This window comes from Xenopus laevis, chromosome 4S (assembly GCF_017654675.1).
Source record: "Xenopus laevis strain J_2021 chromosome 4S, Xenopus_laevis_v10.1, whole genome shotgun sequence".
Classification (NCBI taxonomy): domain Eukaryota; kingdom Metazoa; phylum Chordata; class Amphibia; order Anura; family Pipidae; genus Xenopus; species Xenopus laevis.
In genome coordinates, this window is record NC_054378.1 from 88,795,219 (window position 1) to 88,817,567 (window position 22,349).

The 22,349-nt window shown below is 36.1% G+C and overlaps 1 protein-coding gene across 5 annotated transcripts in view; it reads right to left on the reverse strand.

Moving 5' to 3' along the window:
* col11a1.S (collagen type XI alpha 1 chain S homeolog) overlaps positions 1-22,349 on the reverse strand; it is a 120,201-nt gene that overhangs the window by 68,102 nt on the left and 29,750 nt on the right. The window contains exons 5-10 of one of the 5 annotated variants that reach the window (XM_041561551.1): positions 13,269-13,397; positions 8,597-8,713; positions 7,786-7,935; positions 7,494-7,580; positions 2,585-2,869; positions 1,707-1,769 (exon numbers count right to left, since the gene is read on the reverse strand). In XM_041561551.1, the coding sequence (XP_041417485.1) occupies positions 1,707-1,769; positions 2,585-2,869; positions 7,494-7,580; positions 7,786-7,935; positions 8,597-8,713; positions 13,269-13,397 (831 nt within the window). The remainder of the gene's footprint in view (positions 1-1,706; positions 1,770-2,584; positions 2,870-7,493; positions 7,581-7,785; positions 7,936-8,596; positions 8,714-13,268; positions 13,398-22,349) is intronic. The other 4 variants (XM_041561555.1, XM_041561552.1, XM_041561553.1 and 1 more) reach the window with 4 other exon arrangements.

Here is a 22,349-nt window from a genome sequence, read left to right on the forward strand (position 1 = left end):
CTTTGACCCCCTACTTCGGCAGCTAAAAGCTACCGAAGTCAATGTTAGCCTATGGGGAAGGTCCCCATAGGCTTGCCAGCGTTTTTTTGATCGAAGGATATTCCTTCGATCGTTGTATTAAAATCCTTCGAATCGTTCGATTCAAAGGATTTAATCGTTCGATCGAACGAATAATCCTTCGATCGTTCGATCGTAGGATTAGCGCTAAATCGTTCGACTTCGATATTCGAAGTCGAACGATTTTAGTTCCTAGTCGAATATTGAGGGTTAATTAACCCTCGATATTCGACCCTTAGTAAATCTGCCCCTATGTGTCACTGACCAGGATATGTGAAATGCCACCCCTATAGCAACCATGCTTATGCTAGTTATAACCATAACTTTAGTTTGTGATTTTAGACAGACCACTGGTACAGGTATAGGATCCTTTTCCGGAAACCTGCTTTCCAGAAAGCTCCGAATTAATTCAAATAATCCATATGTTTAAAATGATTTTTCTTTTTGTCTGTAATAATAAAACAGTTGCTTAATTGGCTAAAATGGAGTCTATGGGATATGGCTTTTCCATAATTCAGAGCTTTCTAGATAACGGGTTTATGGATAAGGGATCCAACATCTGTATACATAAATGAAAACTTGCTCTCTAAATTGGCAGAGAATAGCAATGCACTGAGCTTCAGTAAAATACAATTACAGTTTAATTTTAGTTACAAAAGGAAGCAACTGCACTTTTTAAGCAAGTGGGCTTGAACAACAAGAGTTATATGTTCTTTTCCACTGCAGTTATTTATGGAAATCTGGTTGATACAAAAAGCAGCTGTACAGATTGTATTCCTGCAGCAACCACAACTGTAAACAGCAGAAAGGCTAAAACATTCACTAAATGTAGAGTTCAGTGGATTTGTGACTTCCTACATGCAATCTGCTAAGATAAAATGCATGTAGCTGTCAATACCTCCAAATGTATTTGTTGTGGAAATAGAAGAGTATAATCAAGAGCTGAATTGGGAATACTGCCAATATTCTAACATTAAAAGCAATATAGTTATGCTTGATCCATTCCCCAGACAGTCTTTATATTGTTATCATCAAAAGAGGTCCTGTTTATTTATCTTAAGAGTCAAACAATACTGGCAAAGTCCCAAAATAAAAACTAAACATCGTGAATCAAGATAAACTACAGGAGCTCTATTACTAAAATTGAACAGTGCAGTTACCAGTAGTAACCAATCTGTAATTACTTTTATACCGATCTACTTAGTAGACTAAGAAATGTTAGAAATGTAAATTGAGTTTTAAATTGCTATGGTTTAACTGCCCTGGTGCAATATAGCACCTACGCTAGTCAGTCAGTCAACTGTTTCAAAACTTGACGTCATAAAGAGCTATTAATTCTACACTGCATAGCGTTCTCAAAAATCTTTATGACACTGTCAAGTTATATAGTTATGGATGATAATAATCCCATCATAACAGTTTATGACTGAGACAGATTAGCTAAGAGGGACCTGAACTTCGCCAGCATGTGCAATGGAAATACTCCTAGTAAATAAAGTATTTAGAAATTGGCCAAAAAAGATACTGTAGGCCAAATATAGCTTAGAAATGGAAAATGATTTAACCCAACTGCACACCAACCATTAACGAAAATGAAAAAATAATTTAAGGCTATGTTTTTCTATAAAAGACCACAATGTGTTACTTACCGGCTCAATAACTGCTGGCTCTCCTTTTTGGCCTTTCTCACCATACCCACCAAAATTGTTCACCTGCAAGATTGCATGCCAGTTAAAACACAAGACTATCAGCAACCCTCATTTCCTTGCAAAGATTTCAGGACTTCATAGAAAGGTTCGGTGAAGTACAGTTGGTTTATTTTATTTAACTTTTTATTTGAAATAATTACTGGCTAGAAATGATTGGTTGCAATGTCTATCTGCCAGAACAAAAGGGCAATTATTTGATTAGATGAGGCTGTAGAAAATGATAGATTGCTTGCAAGTAATTATAGATCTGAAGAAAGCAATTACAGTTTTGTATTTATTAGTATGTGTATCTCTAATTATTCAAACAATACAAATAATAAAGAATTGATGCCTAATATACTGTGTATAAACAGTCACATACCAACTAAATATGATCTTTACCCCATGTACATAAATATTATGAACACCAGATTCTCAAGGTGTGAGACTGCCTGTAATATTGTTTGCAATTAGGAAATAAAAACAGAATGCTAATGCCTAACAATATTCAATATTTCGAGTAAAGACAATGTAGCACTAAGCACATATATCTCAATAATGCACAGGCATTAGACAGTATGACTGTCATTGCTACATCATTGCAATGTATCCAGTTTCAATATTCATTGTAATGGAGAACTGTTCATAGTTATATGCAATAGTTATGAATTCAAACTAAAACATTATTTTCATTTGTGGATGCTCTTGAAATATCCACCGCGTATTTACTATATGAGAACTAAACTAGATAAAAAATATTTATATATACTTTATTTTTATTCAAAACCATGAGAACTTTGTGCTGCAGCAGCTAATGAGATCACAGTTCAAAAACTTACACTGGTTTCAGAGATATCAGTTTCAGCAGGTACACCGGGGCCGACCTCTTGTGTGGTAGGGTTTGGGAGTTTTTCTTCATACTCCTTATAGTCATAAATATCATATTCTCCTATACCTCCTCCTACTACTGGCTCAGACTCTGTGGGGCTAACAGTTTTTACCCCATACTCTGTTTCCTCAACCAGCTTTTTCTCTGAGTCATAGTCCTCTCCTGTTATGTACTCCTCCACAAATGGGTCCTCCACAATGGATTCCTCCACAAAGGACTCCTCCTCAGGTTTTTGCTTTCCACGCAGATATGAGAAGTAGGGGGAACACACAGGTTATGGTTAGTCAAAGCCGTTAGGTGCATTTAAGCGACAAAGCATTTTTGAGACACTGACAATATGTTGTATTGACAGCTCATTGGCTTTTCATTTTAGGAAAGCATTGCAAGCTGGCTTACTCAGTCTCAGTAGGACTTGCAAAGAAGCAGTACTGGAAAATAAAAATTCTCATTTTGGCAGGAGGGAATTGTTGAATATATACACTGAATACTAAATATTTGATCATTTTCATTTTGTTTAAAATAATGCCAGTTGGAACAGGTTTAGTTCGAGGCTTATGTCAAACTGGGAGATTAGTAGTTGCAACTTGTAGATTGCTAGAAACACATGTATGTTTCAGTTATTTTGTCTGAAGCTTTTAATACGGTATGTCCAAATGGGATATAAAGAAATCTTTTTCTTACCAGCTACAAGCAGCAAACAGCTACTAATCTTACTGTGGTTCTTCACACAAATATTTACACCTTCATCGGGTTAAGCCAGTACTGCTGCTTTTAATGCAAGGTCTAAACTTTCTTAAAGCTGGTTCCTATTTCATTATGAGACTCTCCGGCCAAAATGAGGCTTAGAAAGTATGTCTCATAAACTAAAAGCAATTAAAGCAATCAGCATTTTATTTATTACGTTTTAAGTAAACTATAGATGTATTGTTTAAATGTGCATTCTCTTTTGCATTTTTAATGACAAAACATTGGCCACACTGGCCTATGAATATTTCCCCAACTGCGCCAACTGCAACACTGTAATGTTAAACAATAAAAAAAAAAGTTAAAAAGTCACAATGGCTTTTAAGAAAAGACTGCTACAAAGCTTTCAGATTTGGAGAAATATTAAATAACGCGTAATCTTTTTTGGAGAGAATGCACTTTATAACAATAATCTGTTTTGAATAAAACAATGAAAACTATGGAGTTCTCAAGCTTAAGCAATTTTACAGGTTGATTATTGACCTTGGAATAGATATATTAATAACTGATGCTAAAGTACACATTGCACAGTATCACCATGATAATTTAGAGCAGGGGTCCCCAACCTTTTTTACCCATGAGCCACATTCAAATGTAAAAAGAGTTGGGGAGCAACACAAGCATGAAAAAGCCCATGGAGGTGCCAAAAAGGGCCATGTTTGGCTATTTGGTAGCCCCCATGGGGATCTGGCAGCTACAAAAGGTTCTGTTTGGCAGTGCACTTGGTTTTTATGCAACCAAAACTTAAAAAATAAGCAGCTGTTTTGAGACCACTGGGAGCAACATTTAAGGGTTTGGTGAGCAACATGTTTCTCACAACCCACTGGTTGGGGATCACTGGTTTAGAGCATAATTCCTATACTTGACCTTTCTGTAGGAGTGGAGCCCACTGCTAAATATTATAATATGAGCAGCCAAGTCAAGCCCCCACCTACTGCTTCTAAACTGTTACGGCAAACAATACACCAGACAACCAAGCAGTTTGTTAGTGAATGCTTGCACAATGTCTGATTGATAGAAATTCACATATAAAATCAAATTGCACTGGCTTGTCCAATAGTCTGAACAAGTGTATCTGAACACATGGATGATCATAGATACAACAACATTTAATCCTTTAAGATCCGTTCCAGGCAATCTGCTTTATTCTGCTTTATTTCTTTACTGACGGGAACAATTTTCCTAAAAGACGGAAAAGGTGTAACACATTGACATATTTATAAATGTAATGCCAGTGACAACGTGTTTGAATGAGTTTGGCTACTTTGAGCATTCTTATGGCATCCTATTCAGCAGCAAAACTGCACACTGTCAGCCATCTACCGATTGTAACATATTGTAATATGTGAAATGCTTGGAACATGTTTCTGAGCATTGGTGATAGCCTTTATAAATCAAGACCTTAGAGTTCTTAAGCCAAATGGAATTCCCAATGTCTTCATTTACTCCTTGTGAAATAGTAAATGAAGAAAGTTCCCCACTTAGAATGTTGGGCATAGTTATTGCATTATATTATGGTTATTCCCAAGAGCTAAACTTATGTTATTCCCAAGAAGAGCTGAAAAGTGTTTTTAACATTGTAAATGAGATTATGTTGTCACTGAACCAAACTTTACCATCTCATTACAGCTGTCATGTCAACAGCACTGTGTTGAGACAGCTGTCCCTCTGTCTGCATTTTGTATGACACTGTCTGTTCATACTGTTACAGAAATGGCCATCAAAAAGAACTTATGGCTTATTAATGGCTAACTCATAGGTCTATAAAAACACTTATAAATTTTCAGTGACCTATAATCATTCACACTGTACCAAAACCTGCATTTTAGCATCAGTTCTCTATTCCAAAACTCACCTTGCAAATCAAACATAAAATTACAAGCAATAGAAATACATTTTAAAAACAAACTTTTTATGTTTCAAAAATTGGTTAACTTCCAAAATTTGTTTTCAAATAGCATAGCTAAAGGGATCAGTAAATGCAAAACTGGATCTACAGAGTTTCCAAAGGTAAGAATGTTCACTGTGTGGTTATTAATAAAGACAAGGACTCTCACCCTCTTATGGAAGCCCTCACACCTGGATGCAGAAGCAGTAGAAATAACTAAGCCACTATGTCTACATCCATGAACTGTAACCTCTTGCAATATACAGTGCATGAGCTTTTGTATTTTTTATACAACATGTATACTTTAAGAGAGCATTGATGTAATAACATCATTTAAAATGAAATTTATAAATTATTATGGCTTTGGTAAAGAGGAGTTTAGGCAGATGATGAAGCCATGATATGCAACACACTCAATATGCTTCCAGGTTTCAATGGAATGGTTTATTTAATCCCAAACTGAGAGCTACAAGATCTTTTATGCTGTTTTAAAGCAACTTGTTCTTCAATGGTAGTGAGATAATTGAGCCATGCCTGTATAGCTAAAGCAGTTCATCAGGGTCCTGATGAAGGGTGGGTGTTCCCCCCCGAAACGTTGAATGTTTGGTGGCTGAATAAAAGGGGATACTCCTCGACTGCATTTACCAGTGTGTGTGCGGATCCATTTTCTATACACATTCGTTGCTAAGGGACCCGGCCGGGTCAACGGAAGAAACGCAGCACCAGTTGCAGGATTAGTTGTAACTACAGATGTGCGGTAGGAGAAATTACATTGTAATCAAGTTGCAGAACTAGGGGTAGGCAGAGTAGGCACGTGCCTAGGGCGCAAAGCTGGAGGGGCACGCACGTTCTCTGCCTCTCCTACCTCCTAGTCCAGTGCCTGCTCTGGCCGATGTGTGCAATCTCTCATTCTAGTGCGTATCTTTGTTTTGCGTTTTCGCGTTTTTTTTGTGCATGCGCACTCGCATATTGGGCGCTTTGCTCAGCCAGGCTGCCTAGGGTGCCTGTCCAGGTTGGCCCGGCACTGTTTGGCACCATCATTTAACCTTCTTCAGACTTTTGTAAGTTAGTTCCAGCAGAAGAAAAATCGTGTGGAAAAAAATACTTAATTTTTACGCCGTTTTTTTACACGTTGCCTGGCGATGTGTGGTGAATTATTCAGCTGTTTTTTACACCACATAATAAATCATCCACTACGTGTTCAGGAACATAAGGATTTGTGTTTTTGCAGCTATTCTAGGGAATAGCTCACCATACACTGGCAGATCATGGTTGGGCCTGATTTGTCACCCAATTTCTGGGACAAAATCAGGCTGGTCATCCAGTGGGTCCTATGAAGAATAGTCAAACAAGGACCTCATCAACGCACCAATGTGCTCCTTATCCAATGGATTTATTGGATTATGCAGACTTGTTGACAGGTCCCATATATGGAGCAATACATTGATGACTTATTGACCTATGCATGGCCAATATAGGTTACAACTATTAAAATGCCTCTTGAGCCACAAGTCTAATACAATATCTTGATTAAATCATGACATTTACTGTTTACTGGCCCAGGTGAATAAGCTGTGAGCAACAGGCTTTCTGTTTCTTTTTACCAAATCATCAGGCAAATCTTCAGGCAAAAGAATTTACTTGATGCCACCCCACTTTATGTAGTATGTTTTTGAAACTAGTCAAATACTTTAGTTTTCTGATATCATGTGATATCATGAAACTTTAATTGTGAAACTAGGCAAGTTATGTCTGGAATCCTCCAGCTGTTCTTGATCATCAAGTTGAAGATCAACAGCAACTGGAAGGATGCAAATTAAGCTAATTACATCATGAATATATGAATTCATGGACTATGAATTCCATGTATTCCATGAATACATGGAAAATAAGCCCTGTGTATAAATTGTGCATCCCTCAAACTTATAAGTGAATCTGCCATGTTGAATCTATATAATCTATGTATCCTTGATTCCAAAAACAAAACAATAACAATGTGCATATATATATATATATATATATATATATATATATATATATATATATATATATATATATATATATATATATATATATATATATATATATATATATATATATATATATACACAACGCAATATATATCTGATTTACTGTCTGAGGAAAACGAAAATGAAAATTTTTCATTATGAGCATAACGTTTTGTAGTAAACCAAAGTTTTTTTTTCAATATTTTTGTTCCTTATACCTCATTTGTTCCTGTAGTAAGAGCAGGAGTATCTGTCTGATAACCATAGTCTCCTTCACTGTATTGATTGTAGTCAACCACATTGGCCTGAGAGGGAAAAAACATTTAGTGTTAAACAAACCATGTTGTGTACAAATTGTGAGAATCAAATCAGGCTTCTAGAAAAAGCCAGGTTATGGTATTAGCCAGAGGTTTTGAAGGTATCTAGTGAGGTTAGGGCGTTTTATTTCTCATGATCAGAGATCTTCAGGGCTGGCCCTACTGAAGATCTTGATTTCTTTTCTACCTTTACCCCTATTCTTTTTCTTGCTGATGCCTGGTAATCGGTCTTGCCCTTCTTCTTCTTAGCTGCAAATGAGTTTTTGGGCGTGACCTTTTGGGGTTTGTCCTTTGATTTAGGGGGCACTGGCTTCTTCTTCGTTTTGGAACTGGCTTTCTTCTTCTGCAAAAATGTGGTGAAACACCGAATGGAAACCATAAATGAATGAAAGAAGGGAGGAGGTGAGCAAGGAGGATAAAGGGCAAGCTCCACCCTTTCTGTTAAGCCATATTTTCTATCCAGTGCTAAGTGTAGTACCCTGAAAATAACTGAATGGGGACAATTATTTAGCTGCATAGCACTACTTAGAAAATATGGTTTATAGTTTTAGCATGTTTCAGAAATCCGAATGAAATCTAAAATAACCTTACTGAGATATCTATGTTTTTTTAGGAAGTTTCACAACAAGAAGTGCATTTTGCATATTTAATTATACTGTATATGATATTAAGAAAATTGTCTATACATTGTTGGAGTTTTTTTTTTTTTGGTGAATGCTATGGTATGTTTTTCTAAACTAATGTGATCCCTTCCATTCCATGCTAATAAAAATTTACATTGCAGGAATATTTTTTTAAGCAGCTGACAAAGATATCTCAATAATGTTATGCAGATTTCCCACTTTAGAAAATGTTCACACTTTCTTTGCTGTTTAACTGGACAAAGCAGAGGACTGTGCTTGTTAAAACTTTTTCTTCCAGGCTCTGAGGAGGTATAATCGCTAGGAGTAAATGACCGGTAATACACACAGACACATGACATATATAACACAGAGTTACTGTACCTCTGTCTGAGCTATGAGTTCTTCAGTTAGAGAGGGTGCCTCTGTTACAAGCTCAGTCTCCTTGTAATCTGGGTCCCCATACTCATAGTCATACTCGATTAGCTCTTCAGGTGCATACTACATTGCAAAAAGGAAAGGTTTTAGGCAAGGCAGTGTTAGTAAGCAAATTTGCCCTCAAAGGGCATCAATTATTGGCTACAGAAAAACATCCATCCGCAACTGTGCCGTCTCTTACATTATCCTTAATTAGACCTAAAGGAAAGGATGATGCAAAGTCCATCACAGAATGGAGCACTTTCAGTATTAAAGCCATGATGGTAAGCACTTGATATCAAAACAAAAAGTGTTACCACATGAGTATAAAGATTGCAATTTAATGCACTCAGCAGGAGTATCACAGATATAAGTTATGCCTCATTAACTTTAAGCAAATACGTGGTATGTTTGTTTCTTCTTTTTAATAAGTTAGTATTAAGCTCACACATTGTGGGTTTAGGGATCAGGGGATCAATGAAATTACAGCTTAAGAGTCCGTTGCAGGAAGGGTCTCATCTGTGCTTGGCTAAGATCTAAAAAGTCTTGAAGTGAATCACAGAGGAGATTTGCCATTCCTTTCAAGGAGTGGGCTGTTTGTATTAAGTAAGCAGGCGTACTGTGCAAAAGAAAAGAACTCTTTAAGAGGGTAGGAAGTTTAGTCCCTTTTTTTGCAACATCCACCCTAATGAGTTTGACCTCTTTATATTGAATCATGAAATTGATATACATATACAGTATATATATCACCATTTCATGCTCCATTAGTAACCTTTTAATTTATAAAGTAACGCAATAGAAAAAAAAAAAAAATTGTTCACACTAGCTACATTGATGGGGTGACAGTCAGGCTGAGCTGTAGGGTCTTGTCTTATAAATCCCATCTTTATGCAGTTGTACAGTAAGAGATACATTTATAAAGGTGTGTAATTGCTGGTTTATGTGCCATGCATCACAATCATGGAAAAAACTGAATAATGTATGTTTTTTGTTTACACGGGACTATCGACAATGATAAAAATTATGTAATCTATTATTTTACACCTACTAGACCCAGTATAACCCATTGGGGGCCAACGTTTATGCTGTATTTATGCCAGAATTATACACTCAGCGACATATTTGCATAAACCAACTACACAGCTTCAAAAATAAGCATGATTTTACCGTGACATTAAAAAAGGTAAAGTTTGGTGAATTTCACCATTTTTTGTTTTTTTACACCTTTATAAATATGTCCCTCTGAGTTCAGAAGATGTATATAATAGTGATTTCCTCAACACTTTTCCACATTTTCAAGTGTGCTTCATATTTTAGAGGTAAAATTGGCACTGAATATTGATCAAATATTGGGGTTATGGAGATAAATTGGATTAGATATTCATGTTACATTCACAGTGGCTAATGTGAACAAGGCCTAAATCGACAGATGGTGAAACAAATCTGAAATTAAACACAGTAATTCATCTACACAGTAAGCAAATCTGAAAGGAGAATGTTTGGCATTATGCTTATTAAAGTGTTAGGTGTCCAATACAATATTTACACACCTCTAAACATATAAATGCCTGGCAGGGTTTCCCACTACAAATCTCATTGAATGTCTTGTGTGGCTCAGTGATGTGAATTTACGAGGCACTCTGAGAATTACAGATCTCTTTATTGCCTTACTGAAGATCAAGCAGTATTTCACTGTTTGGAGTTGGTTTCTGGGCACACACACTCTCAGAATCATCCATAGTATGACAAAGGGCCAGTTTCACAAGGATTTATATGAATAGATTATACACACTTTTTCTATATACAGGTGTGTATATATATATATATATATATATATATATATATAAATATATATATATATATATATGTTAATATTGCATAGAAAAAGCATTTTAGAAAGCAAAACTCTTTTGGATCTTATTCACACAACATGCTGATCTGTTATGGGTCAGTACTAAGCCCTACTTCTAATTTTCTTCTGATTATTAAGCTGTCATGAGACAAAGCCATAAAGTTGAGGAAAGGATGAGAGAATCCTTTTCAAGAGGGTCCATTGATCTTTGTTTTAACCTATGCTAGAGGGACTAAATTCTTAGCTTTGAGTGTCTTATGTTTCCCACAACAACTTAGCGTAAAGCTCTAGAATAATAAATACATGTTTACAGTAGCATACATGATGGTCACACGACTCTCAACAGTCCCTGAAAACATTCACTTTTCTTGAAGGATCCTGGGAGTCACAGTATAACTATGTACACTAATAATTATATGTTGTGCTCCTGAGTCTTAATATGATAAAAACCATGTTCATGTGATGCAGTGCTGCCTAATAGTTGAATATTTCCTTGATTTATATACATTCCTTAGGGTAGAAACACTATTATTCAGAACCAAACTAATGCATTTATAGTCAAGACAAACACATATTCAGGTTAACATTTAAAAATCTGAATCTATAGTTTTGTTCCTTATTCTATCACTCAAAAAATGCCTGAACTGTTTTGGAAGGAACATAACATACTTAATTTAATTATTATCATATAGAATTAATACACGATAGACCGACATTTATACAGGAAATGTATTTCTTTTGTTATGGATATGAGACTTGCTATTCACCAATGAAGAATTCAGAAGCCAGCTGAAGGAGCATCTTGCATACAAAATATGTAAATACTTCCACAGTTTAGCAAATAATACAAACCCTAAGGGCGTTAAAACGGCCTGCCAAAAACCAAATATAATCATAGACAATCTAAAATATGCCCTTTCGCTACATGATCCAGATGTTCATTATAATTTTTTGCATATTCAAGGATGAGCGCACTCCCTATGCAGTCTTCTGGAATGAACCCGGAAGTTTGCCTTTAAATATTCTCCATAAGTTTAAATGATCACCTTTTCTGGGCTGAATGTTTTCAAATGTGCTAGGAGCTGCAAATAATAGCAGTGTGGAGATTTTGTCTGGAAAATGCATCAGAGGCAAAGTGTTTTTCTCAATATATATTTTTCCTTATGCCTTAGAATGTTTCCACAATGATCTCAGCACTCCTATTTTCCACATGAAGCAGTGTTATCATGTTACACAGTAGCTCTGAGGGATGATTGTATCAATGGATTGTACATTCAGAAGCTGATGTCTCCAGAGAGTTCTCCCATGGCAAGAACACATGGTTCTTATTTGAAATAGAGTACAGTGTCAGACACACAGCAGACACAAAGGCAGCATGGGTCTTGTGGTTAAAACAACAAGGCCTTCTTCCCTTCACTAATTTTTTTCTAATATAACCTGAGGCCAGGAAATTCTCTAAATTCAAACAAATCTTTCGCTTGCAGGAAGTACTGACCATAAATACATTTCTCTTATGTGTTATATATACTGTATGTTTCTCATGGTCCAAAAAAGTGGCTCATTGCATTGTATATGAAAACTGTCACCTACAAGCCTTCAGCCCCTTGAGGTAGGGGTTTAACTGACTTTAATAAAACTTAGAGGTCACACCTCAACAATATGGCATGTCCCCATCTCCTCTCTGTTATAAAACTCAACATCTGCACTGCCAGCTTTCCATTCTTGGAACTGCACCTCGGCCTTTGGTGAATGGGTGGAGGGGAACAGCAGATCTATGCAGTACATAGTTTACCCGGTGTGTGGGTTTCTTGTGGCAGGGTTTTAAAATCCCTGTAAATGTACCTTTTTCTATGGCTATTATTGTGTATACACTATGTACATTACTCTATGTACCAAATCCTTCTGACCACAGGTCCACCTCATAGTCAGTGAGGTAAGTGGTGCAAAGGATTAAGATGGGGTCATGCCTCATATCAATATAGAAAAAGGGACAGATAAAGAAAGAAAGGGTCATTAGCCGGAGGAGAGATATATGTTGACCTCTTGTTCTTCCCTCTTTTGCAACAGCTGCAATGAGAAATCAATTTATTTTCATATAAAGCCATGGGGTTAGATCGCTCCCCACCAGACATAGGGTAAAAATCCCTCTACATCTCAGCTGAACTACTTCATAACAGATGAAGGTTTTCACATAACACAATTAATGCAACACTGAACTGAAACAGTTTCAAATATAAATGAATGGGGAAAAAATACAGAAGAATATTAAACATTTTCAGTAAATGTATTTAAATGCATTAATGGCACCACTAACTAACTAAATGCCTTGATAATATAGGCTATCTATACATATATATATAATTATATATATACATATATATATGCACCGAATCCACTATTTTGGATTTGGCCGAACCCCCGAATCCTTTGTGAAAGATTCGGCCGAATACCGAACCGAATCTGAACCCTAATTTGCATATGCAAATTAGGGGTGGGAAGGGGAAAACATTTTTTACTTCCTTGTTTTCTGACAAAAACTCACGCAAATTCCCTCCCCTTTGGATTCAGTTCGGCTGGGCAGAAGGATTCGGCCGAATCCGAATCCTGCTGAAAAAGGCCAAATCCTGGCTGAATATCCGAACCGAATCCTGGATTCGGTGCATCCCTAATATATATATATATATATATATATATATATATATATATATATATATATATATATATATATATATATATATATATATATATATATATTGCAGCGATCAAAATGATATACCATGTGCTCACCTCGTCCACCTGTGGTTCCTGGGCTTGCGGTAGGTTGGGGACTGGAGAGTCACAGTCCGGCATGAAATGTTCACAGTAGTCATATGCAGCTTTGGGGTCATCACTAATTACTAGCTGCTGAATGTCACCCTAGATAAAAATAAAGAAAGAAAATGTTACTAATGTCACATGTTAAAAATTACAATAACTAGTGTCTCAAAACTGTCATCCTAATCACAACATATTAAAATGAATGTTATGAGATCTCCAGATTTCATAGTTCATCTTTATTTCATTGTTTTTCTTACATGATCTCTATTAGACCTTTATGCGATCCATATGCCCAAATTTAAGCTAGCACTTGAACAGTACAAAAGACAATTGCACAAGGAACTTCTAGAGTTTCAATGTCAACATTACCTAGCAGATTTCCTGAGTCAATGAAACACAAACCAGAAGGGCTTCAAATGTAAAATGACAAAATGACATAGCTTCTGGAAACTTGAGAATTTCAGTCAACATTACAAATCACATTGCACAGTGAGCCTAATATCAACCACAACTCATAGCATAATGAAAATGTTGACACTGATACGGAAGCACAGTCTCCTCTCATAGCAAAATGAACATGCAATGTACAAATTAACATCATGTAATTAAAGGAGCATGTAGAATAAAAGGAGCATGTAGACATCATTGCTAAAATCCCACAGAACAACAAATGTATTGATCTTCAACTGTCATGTTACACAGTATCGGAAACATTCAGATTTTATCTGCAGTGACACATACAGTATGCGTTAAGAGAATTATTCCACAAAGATAGATTTTATTGCAGTGTTCTACATAACTTGCCATTGCTTTATACTGAAAATAAATGATGACATACAGCACAAGAACTTATATCAGTATTAAACACTGCAGGGAACAGAGTTCCAATGCGACACTGAACAGAAACTTTGGAGCCTGCATGTATCATTATGAACCGGTCAACTGCAACAAAGTTTAAGGCATCATCTGATAGGTCAACAGTAAAATAATACCAAGATACTGCCATGCCAATAGGTTTAGCTTGAGGAACATATTTGAAAATGAGACAGCAGAAAAGGCCCTGGGAAGTGACCGCTCATATCTCAGTTGGAATGTGTGGTTATATGGCACCCTATGAGGTGTTACAAAGCCACACCCCTTCAATTATTAGTTATATGGATGTGATGGATAGTGCAGTTTATCTACTGTCAGCCCTAGTGTTTTCTCAGCTGACGCATTTTCTCTGGTGGACAAACAAAATTGCCTCTGCTGTTAAAACTCAATGGGTGTCATCTACAAAGTTTGCGCAGCACATATTTTTTGCAAACTGTTGTATTGCCCAAGCTTTTTCCCAAACACTAAAATATTGCACTGTTGTGCCTGGCCTACCATTTGTTTATGAATTTGCATTGTGCATAAATTTTTGAAAATGGATCACAAATGAGACAGGTGTATGCGTGAGTGCACCCACTGTGCGAGGTTGTTGTGCATGAATATAGTGCTGACAGTAAGTTAAATTCAATTCAAAAATATTTGCAAATATTTTTTCCTAAACCAAAGTCGTGGTGAAAATCAAAGTCAGAGCGTGCGCATAAATATGTGCAATTTGCTAATTTTTACCATATTTAAAAAGCTTTTATGAACATTCCCAGTGCGAACAAAAAAATTCTGTTTGCACACTTTTATCCAGCTTTATAAATATAACCATGCACAGGGCAAATATGTACACTGTGCGAACCATTGTGCCCTGCGCAAAGTTTATAAATGAGCTCCAATACTTCTCCACCTATGGATCTACTCCTGCAGAAAAACGACCACAAATTATTTTATCTGAATAGGTAGCAAACTAACCAAGTAGTGTAATATGCATTTTTATTTATAATAAGCAACAACAGAATAGGTTATTATATAAAGGACTGCAGGGGAGCAATAAACAGAACTACTGGAATCAAACAGATTCAATTCAGAGTTTTAATTTATAACTTGGATTTGACAGGTTATATAGAAATATACATTAATACAGGTATGAGATTATATGGAAAACCTGTAATCCAGAAAGCTTTTGAACTGGAAATACTATGCACTGTATTGTATTGTTTATAAAAATAATTATTTTTGACCAATATATACCTAGATATATAGCAGATACTTTATAAAACAAGACAACAGGGGTCATTTATGACTTCTGTGGCAGCATGCAAAGGGCAGAAATAAAGTTTTTCAACATGCAAGTTATGGAGCGGTAGAGGATGCTGTGCACCTTGGGCAGGATTTTTATGCATTGCCACTCAACTTTAACATAATGTAATATAAAATCTAGTGACCTATTGTAGGTACCATTTTCTGGTTACTTGTTTAAAGCATCTAATTGGTTGCTGTAGGTTACTAGACTTGGCTAAAATGTGTCCACATTATCCTTTTAACCTATAAATAAACTAGGAAGGTACTGTATGATGCACAAAATTATTTATACCCTTATACAGATAGGGAATCTAAAGATAAAGTAACCTGCAATATGTTTGTTAAAGGAGTAGTTCACCTTTAAGTTCACTTTCCGTAGGTCCTATTCTTAATAACGTTTAACAGGTCTTCATTTTTTTTAGTGTTTGAATTATTTGCCTTCTCCTTATGTTTATTTTAAGCTTTTAAATTGGGTTCACTGACCCCCGTAGTCAAGAATGCTACTGCTGTGTGAGCAATTTGTGTCATTATTAACTTTTTATTACTCTTCTTTCTATGAAGGTCTCTCCTATTCAGGCTCTTATTCAAACCACTGGCTGGTTTCTAGGGTAAATTGGACCCTAGCAACTGGATAGCTACTAAAAAGTAAATTTAAAGGGGACCTGTCACCTTAAGAAATAATTCCCAATTATTTTCTATCATGTTAGTTGAGCAAAATAAACTTTATTCACACTACATTATTTACATTTTGTTTCCTTCAATTTTGGACAGTTACAGTAAGCAGACAGGTGTCATTTTGTGACAAGGCAAGTTATGTATCACCACAAAATCATGTGTATGTGCCAGAGTCTGTGGTGGGATGGTGCTTTAAGGGGGGCAGTGACATCTAGAAAATACTGAATGGAAAGTGAAAGTAGGCAATATATGACAGCTGAAATTTTTAAATAAGTTTATAAAAGATATGGATGTTTCAAAGACAAAATAATTTGGGGTTCATGTTTAATTTGCAAAGGTCTTTTATTATACAGCGTTTTGTGTGTTTGACATGTCCACTTTAAAGGTTAACTATCCCTTTAATTCAGCAACAGCTGTAAAGCCACAAAATGCTGACTTTTGCCTCAAACAAATCAATTTAGTTGAAAGTTAGTCCTAGACAGACCAGAAGCATTCAGACATATACATTATGGTCCTGTGGGCTTCCCTTCTTTAAATTCAGCATGTGCATAGTGTTCTTTTCTTACTTCTGCCCTGTTGCACTGAGTGGATTAAACCTCATCAGGAAGGAATGTTACAGGACACAAATGCAGGGAAAAAAACTTGTCTGAGACCTGTAAATTTCATCTCTGGGAAACTCATTACTTGTCCCTGCTTTCTACAGCCCGGAGCTTGAGTGCCCATCTGTGCCAGAAATGAGACATTCAAAAAAATATTCCAGATGGACTGATATTAACCCTGTCTTAATAGCACAAACTTTCAAACAGGAACTAAATAAAGCACTGTGTAACATGTTGGTGCTATATAAATAAACGATGATTATGATAAAATTAACCTGAGCCATTATGCAATGGGCTTCAAGCTGCCCCACCATTTTAACGATGTGTGAAAATGATGGGTATTTTTTTTAATGAGTATTAACAAGAAGTTTATATACTGAATTCATATAAAAGGGGTTAAAATTGACAGAATAAATAATAATATTGCTACCTTTAAAACTTGATCCACCATTACATTTTTAGGCTTTGGTTTTGCCTCCATTTACTTGCTTGAGGCTTCTAGGCAGCATATCTTACACTAAATAGAGCAAAGTCGTATTCTACAGGCAAGGTCAAAACAAACCAGCAGTCCACTGAAAAGCCCTCTGTATAAACAATTTCCTTCACCAAGCTACTTCCCTTGATAAGCTGTGAAATAAGGAGAAATTCACTAAACAGAGGACGTGTCAGTGGACTGCTGATTTATTTTGATTGTGCTTGTAGGAATCAGGAAGTAAAATGTGATATAACTTTCTAATTCAGATTTTTGCCCTGTTTACTGCAGGAAATATACAAAACCATATATATTTCTTAATCGAAACAGTAGGCAAGACCATTTCGATGAACTACTGTTGAAAGGGGGATATAATGCCCTTTTAACAATGATAGTTCAGTGCTCTTTTAAGCAGTCTATGCAATTACATAGCTACATCACAATAACCTTGCTCTGTTGTTCTAATGTTCTGCCTCTAAGTTATCTTAAAATAACTGATTGCAAACATTCTCTGCATTTCAGAGAATATAGGCATTTGGGATCTACAGTAAACAAGTTAGAGGTAATTTAATATATTAAATGCATGAAACTTGCTCAAACCTACCTGAACAGATTGCTTAATTTATCTCCCAGCCTAAACTGTTAAACAACTATTATACACCTTAACAATATGTGTGTGCTAAATTTTATAAAATGTATATAATGGCATAAGGAGTAGAATTATGTGAATTTACCTCCTATCCAGGTCCCCTTGTTGCATTACGTAGAATGCTACATGGGCTGACTCCCGGCCTATATATAAACATTCACGGACATCATCTACATTGTGTGTCTGTACTCTGAGCTACTGCGCTGGCCTGGGGGCAGACACAGACAAGCTTTTGGCACCAAAATGCATACTCTCACATTTCTGCACCGAAATCTGTAACATGTAACTGCACCTGGGCCAATGCAGTGACTCTGGGTGCAGACACAGTAGGGAGTAGGTAGGAGGAACTGTTTCATATACGCAGGCAGAGAAACAGCCCAGTGTGGCATTAGCTTTAATGCTTAGGTTGGCACTATAAAGGGGAGCTATCCAGCTCTTGTATAATACAATACCAACAGCCTAATTTCAGTGAAGGAAAAGAGTGCAGGTAACCGTATATCTATACATACACCCAATGGTCCACAGGGCTCATGTACAACAAAACATACAAATCAGCTATGATAAAGCAACTTTACCTTGTGATAAAACAAAAGCTGTCATTGTACTGAAACAAGCAGCAGTGAGTATGTATTTATCATCTCAAGCTGTCTTTAAAGAAAAATTGTCAGACTGTTTGTACAACAAATTGTGCCGGCCTCCTACACAGTGCGTGTGTAAAATGAGTCCCATCTGGAAGCTGATCTGAATTCCAGAGCTTCGCTACAATCAACCTTGTTCACGTGGGTTCTCATAAATCTCAATAATAAACACCCAACTCAAGGCATTTGGGTGCCAGATTGCAGCAATGTTATATAGTAGCATACAGATGTCTGAAATGCTTCCTCTAAATCCAGCACAAAGAGAGCTGACATTGTTGCTTGGTTTGCTGAACTCAATTACTTTATGTGCCTTATTGTGGGGCCACAAGTACTTAGCAGGCATTCTTTATGTTACGTGTCCAAGTCATTGACTTCTGTAAAATGAAGAGGTTTCCATGCCTCACAGTGTGAAAATCTAATGTGTTCCACATTTTGTGTTTTGTAATATAAAGGAAAAGTCTGTATCTAAGGTGACACACTTCCACTGGATTATTAAACCTACTGTAAAAGAACATGTACACCCTAATAAACAAGGTTTATGAGACAATGGGGCACATTTACTAAAGGGCAAATTGTGGGGGTTTTTTTGGAGAAAATTAGTCAAAATGACAATTCGCAACAACATCGCCTATTTACTGCAAGGTGAAGAAGACAATGCGCTAGGGAAAAACTTCAGCGCTACAGAACTTTCTCTCTGTTTTGCAAAGCGAATTTTCGCTCATTATTCCACAAATTAATCAAAGTGTGGACTTTCCAATACGTTACCCTTTTTGCCAAAGTCTACTTTGCCTGGTTGTACCTAAGATGAAGCTATATCCTCAACATTACTATGTCAGTGACATCATATCCTGTATTCAAAAAAAGTCATAAAATATGAATATATAAAAATTATAACTATAATTTATAGTTTATTATAATAAAATTATAATAAAGTTATAACGTTTAAATATATGTTATTGACATTTTACTATCCATTTGAAGCTCATGCCACATTTGTTTTAGGGAAGGCTCATTTTTAGGACAATAGAGGATCTTGTTTTTTTCTTTGAAATTTTTTATAATTGGCCAGTTACGGCAATTTCACCATCACTAATAACATATATATGACCTGTATGTACCCACCATATTCAAATTGACGTAAGCGTACATATGTTAACAACGTTTCACTAGGAAGAAAGTAATGTTGGAGAAAATTCACTAAGAAACTTTCTCACTGGCAAATCTTTGCTAACGTGAAAATATGCCAGCGTTTATTTGCTGAGACAAATTTTTTAATTTTGATGAATACGAGTAGCGAAGCTTTCAGAAGTTAAAATTCAGACCTAACTAAATTTGCCCCAATACTTAAATACATTGTAAATGGACAATTTGACGCAGAATACTTTTCTTAACAAAGTTTAGATAAACAGCCATTTTGTAGTAAATTAAAAACACAAAGAGCAAGCAGGCTCAATCCCTTGGGGCATAACAATCTTTCAGGTTTCAGGTCACAAACTCTGGCTATGAGTTAACAGGTCTCAATTTTTTATCCAAGTAAGAATGTCTGCAAATGTTATATACTTGCATACTTAGATAAGCCATTCCAGACATGAAGTTGAACTATTTCTTTAAAGTTTTTATGAAATAACTGGTGTTTGTCAATGATAATTTCCAAACCAAAGTGTTTTAATTTTCATCAGAACTGATTTTACTGCTTTGAGTTGAGTCCAGTTCTTTTCTATGGGGTGCTAAAGTTCAAGTAAAAATTTTAATTTTTAAAAAATGGGTTCCTTTTTCACTGTAATAACAGTACCTTTTACTTGATGCTAACTAAGCTGCAGGAAGCCATATTGATGGCAAAACAATCCTATTGAATTTATTTAATGTTTAAATGTTTTTAGCAGCCATAAAGTATGGTGATACAAATTAAGGAAAACTCCATCATCTGGAAAACCCTAGGTCCAATGCATTTTGTATAATAGGTCCAATATCTGCATAACACCAATTCTTATTTTTAGAGTTCAATTATAACACACTCCAGATGTTTTAAGTTTTCCCCTCTCCAAAAAATGAACATCATTTTAGCACAATGCAAGTCTAAAAAGGAAAATGTATTTGGGACAGGTCCAAACTATATATAGATCAAAGAAAACATAGGTTTCTTACTAAAGAATCTTATTAAAATAATCTGTTCATTTATTGGCTGCTGTAACCTAGCTTGTATGCATGTCCTTGGTTTGAGTGTGAGCACAGTGCTTCATGCGAGCCAGATGGATGGACTTTCATGACAGTTTCATTATGGAATTTTCCAATAGCATATATAATTAGAAAGAAAAGGTATGTTTGCAATAAATAAAATGCATTTAACATATGTACAACTGTATGTGATAATCGACTAAACCCAGCCATGGGTTTAATTAATCTGCTGTGTCAAGTTTACTTTAAGTATGTTATAGAATGGCAGATTCTGAGCAACTTTTCTCTTTATCATTTATTTTTTTATATTCTTTTTTAATTATTTGTCTATTTTCTTCTGATTCTTTTCAGCTTTCAAATGGGGGTCACGAACAAATGCTCTGTAAGGCTACACATGTATTGTCATTGCTACTTTTTATTACTCATCTTTCTATTCAGGTCCTTTCCTATTCATATTCCAATCTCTTATTCAAATCAATGGATGGTTGCTAGGGTAATATGGACCCTATCAACCAGATTGTTGAAATTGCAAACTGGAGAGCTGCTGAATAAAAACTGGCCTGCTCCATGGCCTGGCTCTCAGCTATCAGGAAGTGGAAATAGGAACAGGAAAATTAATCATACAAAACAAATGGCAGTAGTAAAGCCCTTATGCAAAATGGCCATAAAACAGAGGTTACTACACTGTGCATACGTAATCAGCTTCTTGCCAAGTGAAGCCCTTGGCACACTAAAGTAAAGCAATGTTTCTGAATACAGTTTGGATAAGGTTACCCAAACAGAGCAATAAGGACTGTCTCAATCACATATGTAATTGAACGACAGTGACTGTTGCTTTTTGAGTTAAGTTTTAGTTTTTAATGCAACCATAGTGAAAGAGAAAAATTGCCAGTGCATGGTCTGCCTTTAAATAAAACTATTACAAAAAATGAGGTGTTAGTACCACACTTCAAGGCCCCTTATTGTACGTGAGTCCCACACTATCCATTAGCATTCTAAGGGGCACATTTACTAAGGGTCGAAGTGAATTCAAAGTGAATATTCGAATTGAAAAACTTTGAATTTCAAAGTAATTTTTGGGTACTTCAACCATCGCATAAGCCAAATTCGACTTTGACTCTAAATGAAAATGCTTTGACTATTCGACCATTCGATATTTAAAGTACTGTCTCTTTAAAAAACTTTGCGACCTTAAACCTGCCGAATTGCTATGATAGCATATGGGGACTAGGGATGTAGCGAACTGTTCGCCGGCGAACTTCGACCGTTCGCATCCGCCGAATGTTCGCGAACGTCGCGCGACGTTCGCATTTTGAGTTCGTGTTCGATTCGAATACAAATCGTTCGACCATTCGAATTCCTTCGACCGCTAAAAATCGAACGATTTCCATTCGTTCGAACGATTGTAAGCATTCGAATGAATGAAAAGCATTCGATCGAATGCTTCGATCGTTCGATTCGAATGAAAATCCTTCGATCGAACGATTAAAATCCTTCGATCGTTCGATTCGAACGATTTTAGCGGGTGTTCGAAGTTTGCGAACTGTTCGCGAACGTTCGCATTTTTTGCCGGTGTTCGCGAACGGCGTTCGCGAACACCAAATCGGCAGTTCGCTACATCCCTAATGGGGACCTCCTAGAACATATAGCCAACATTTAGCTAAGTTTTTAGAAGTCGAAGTG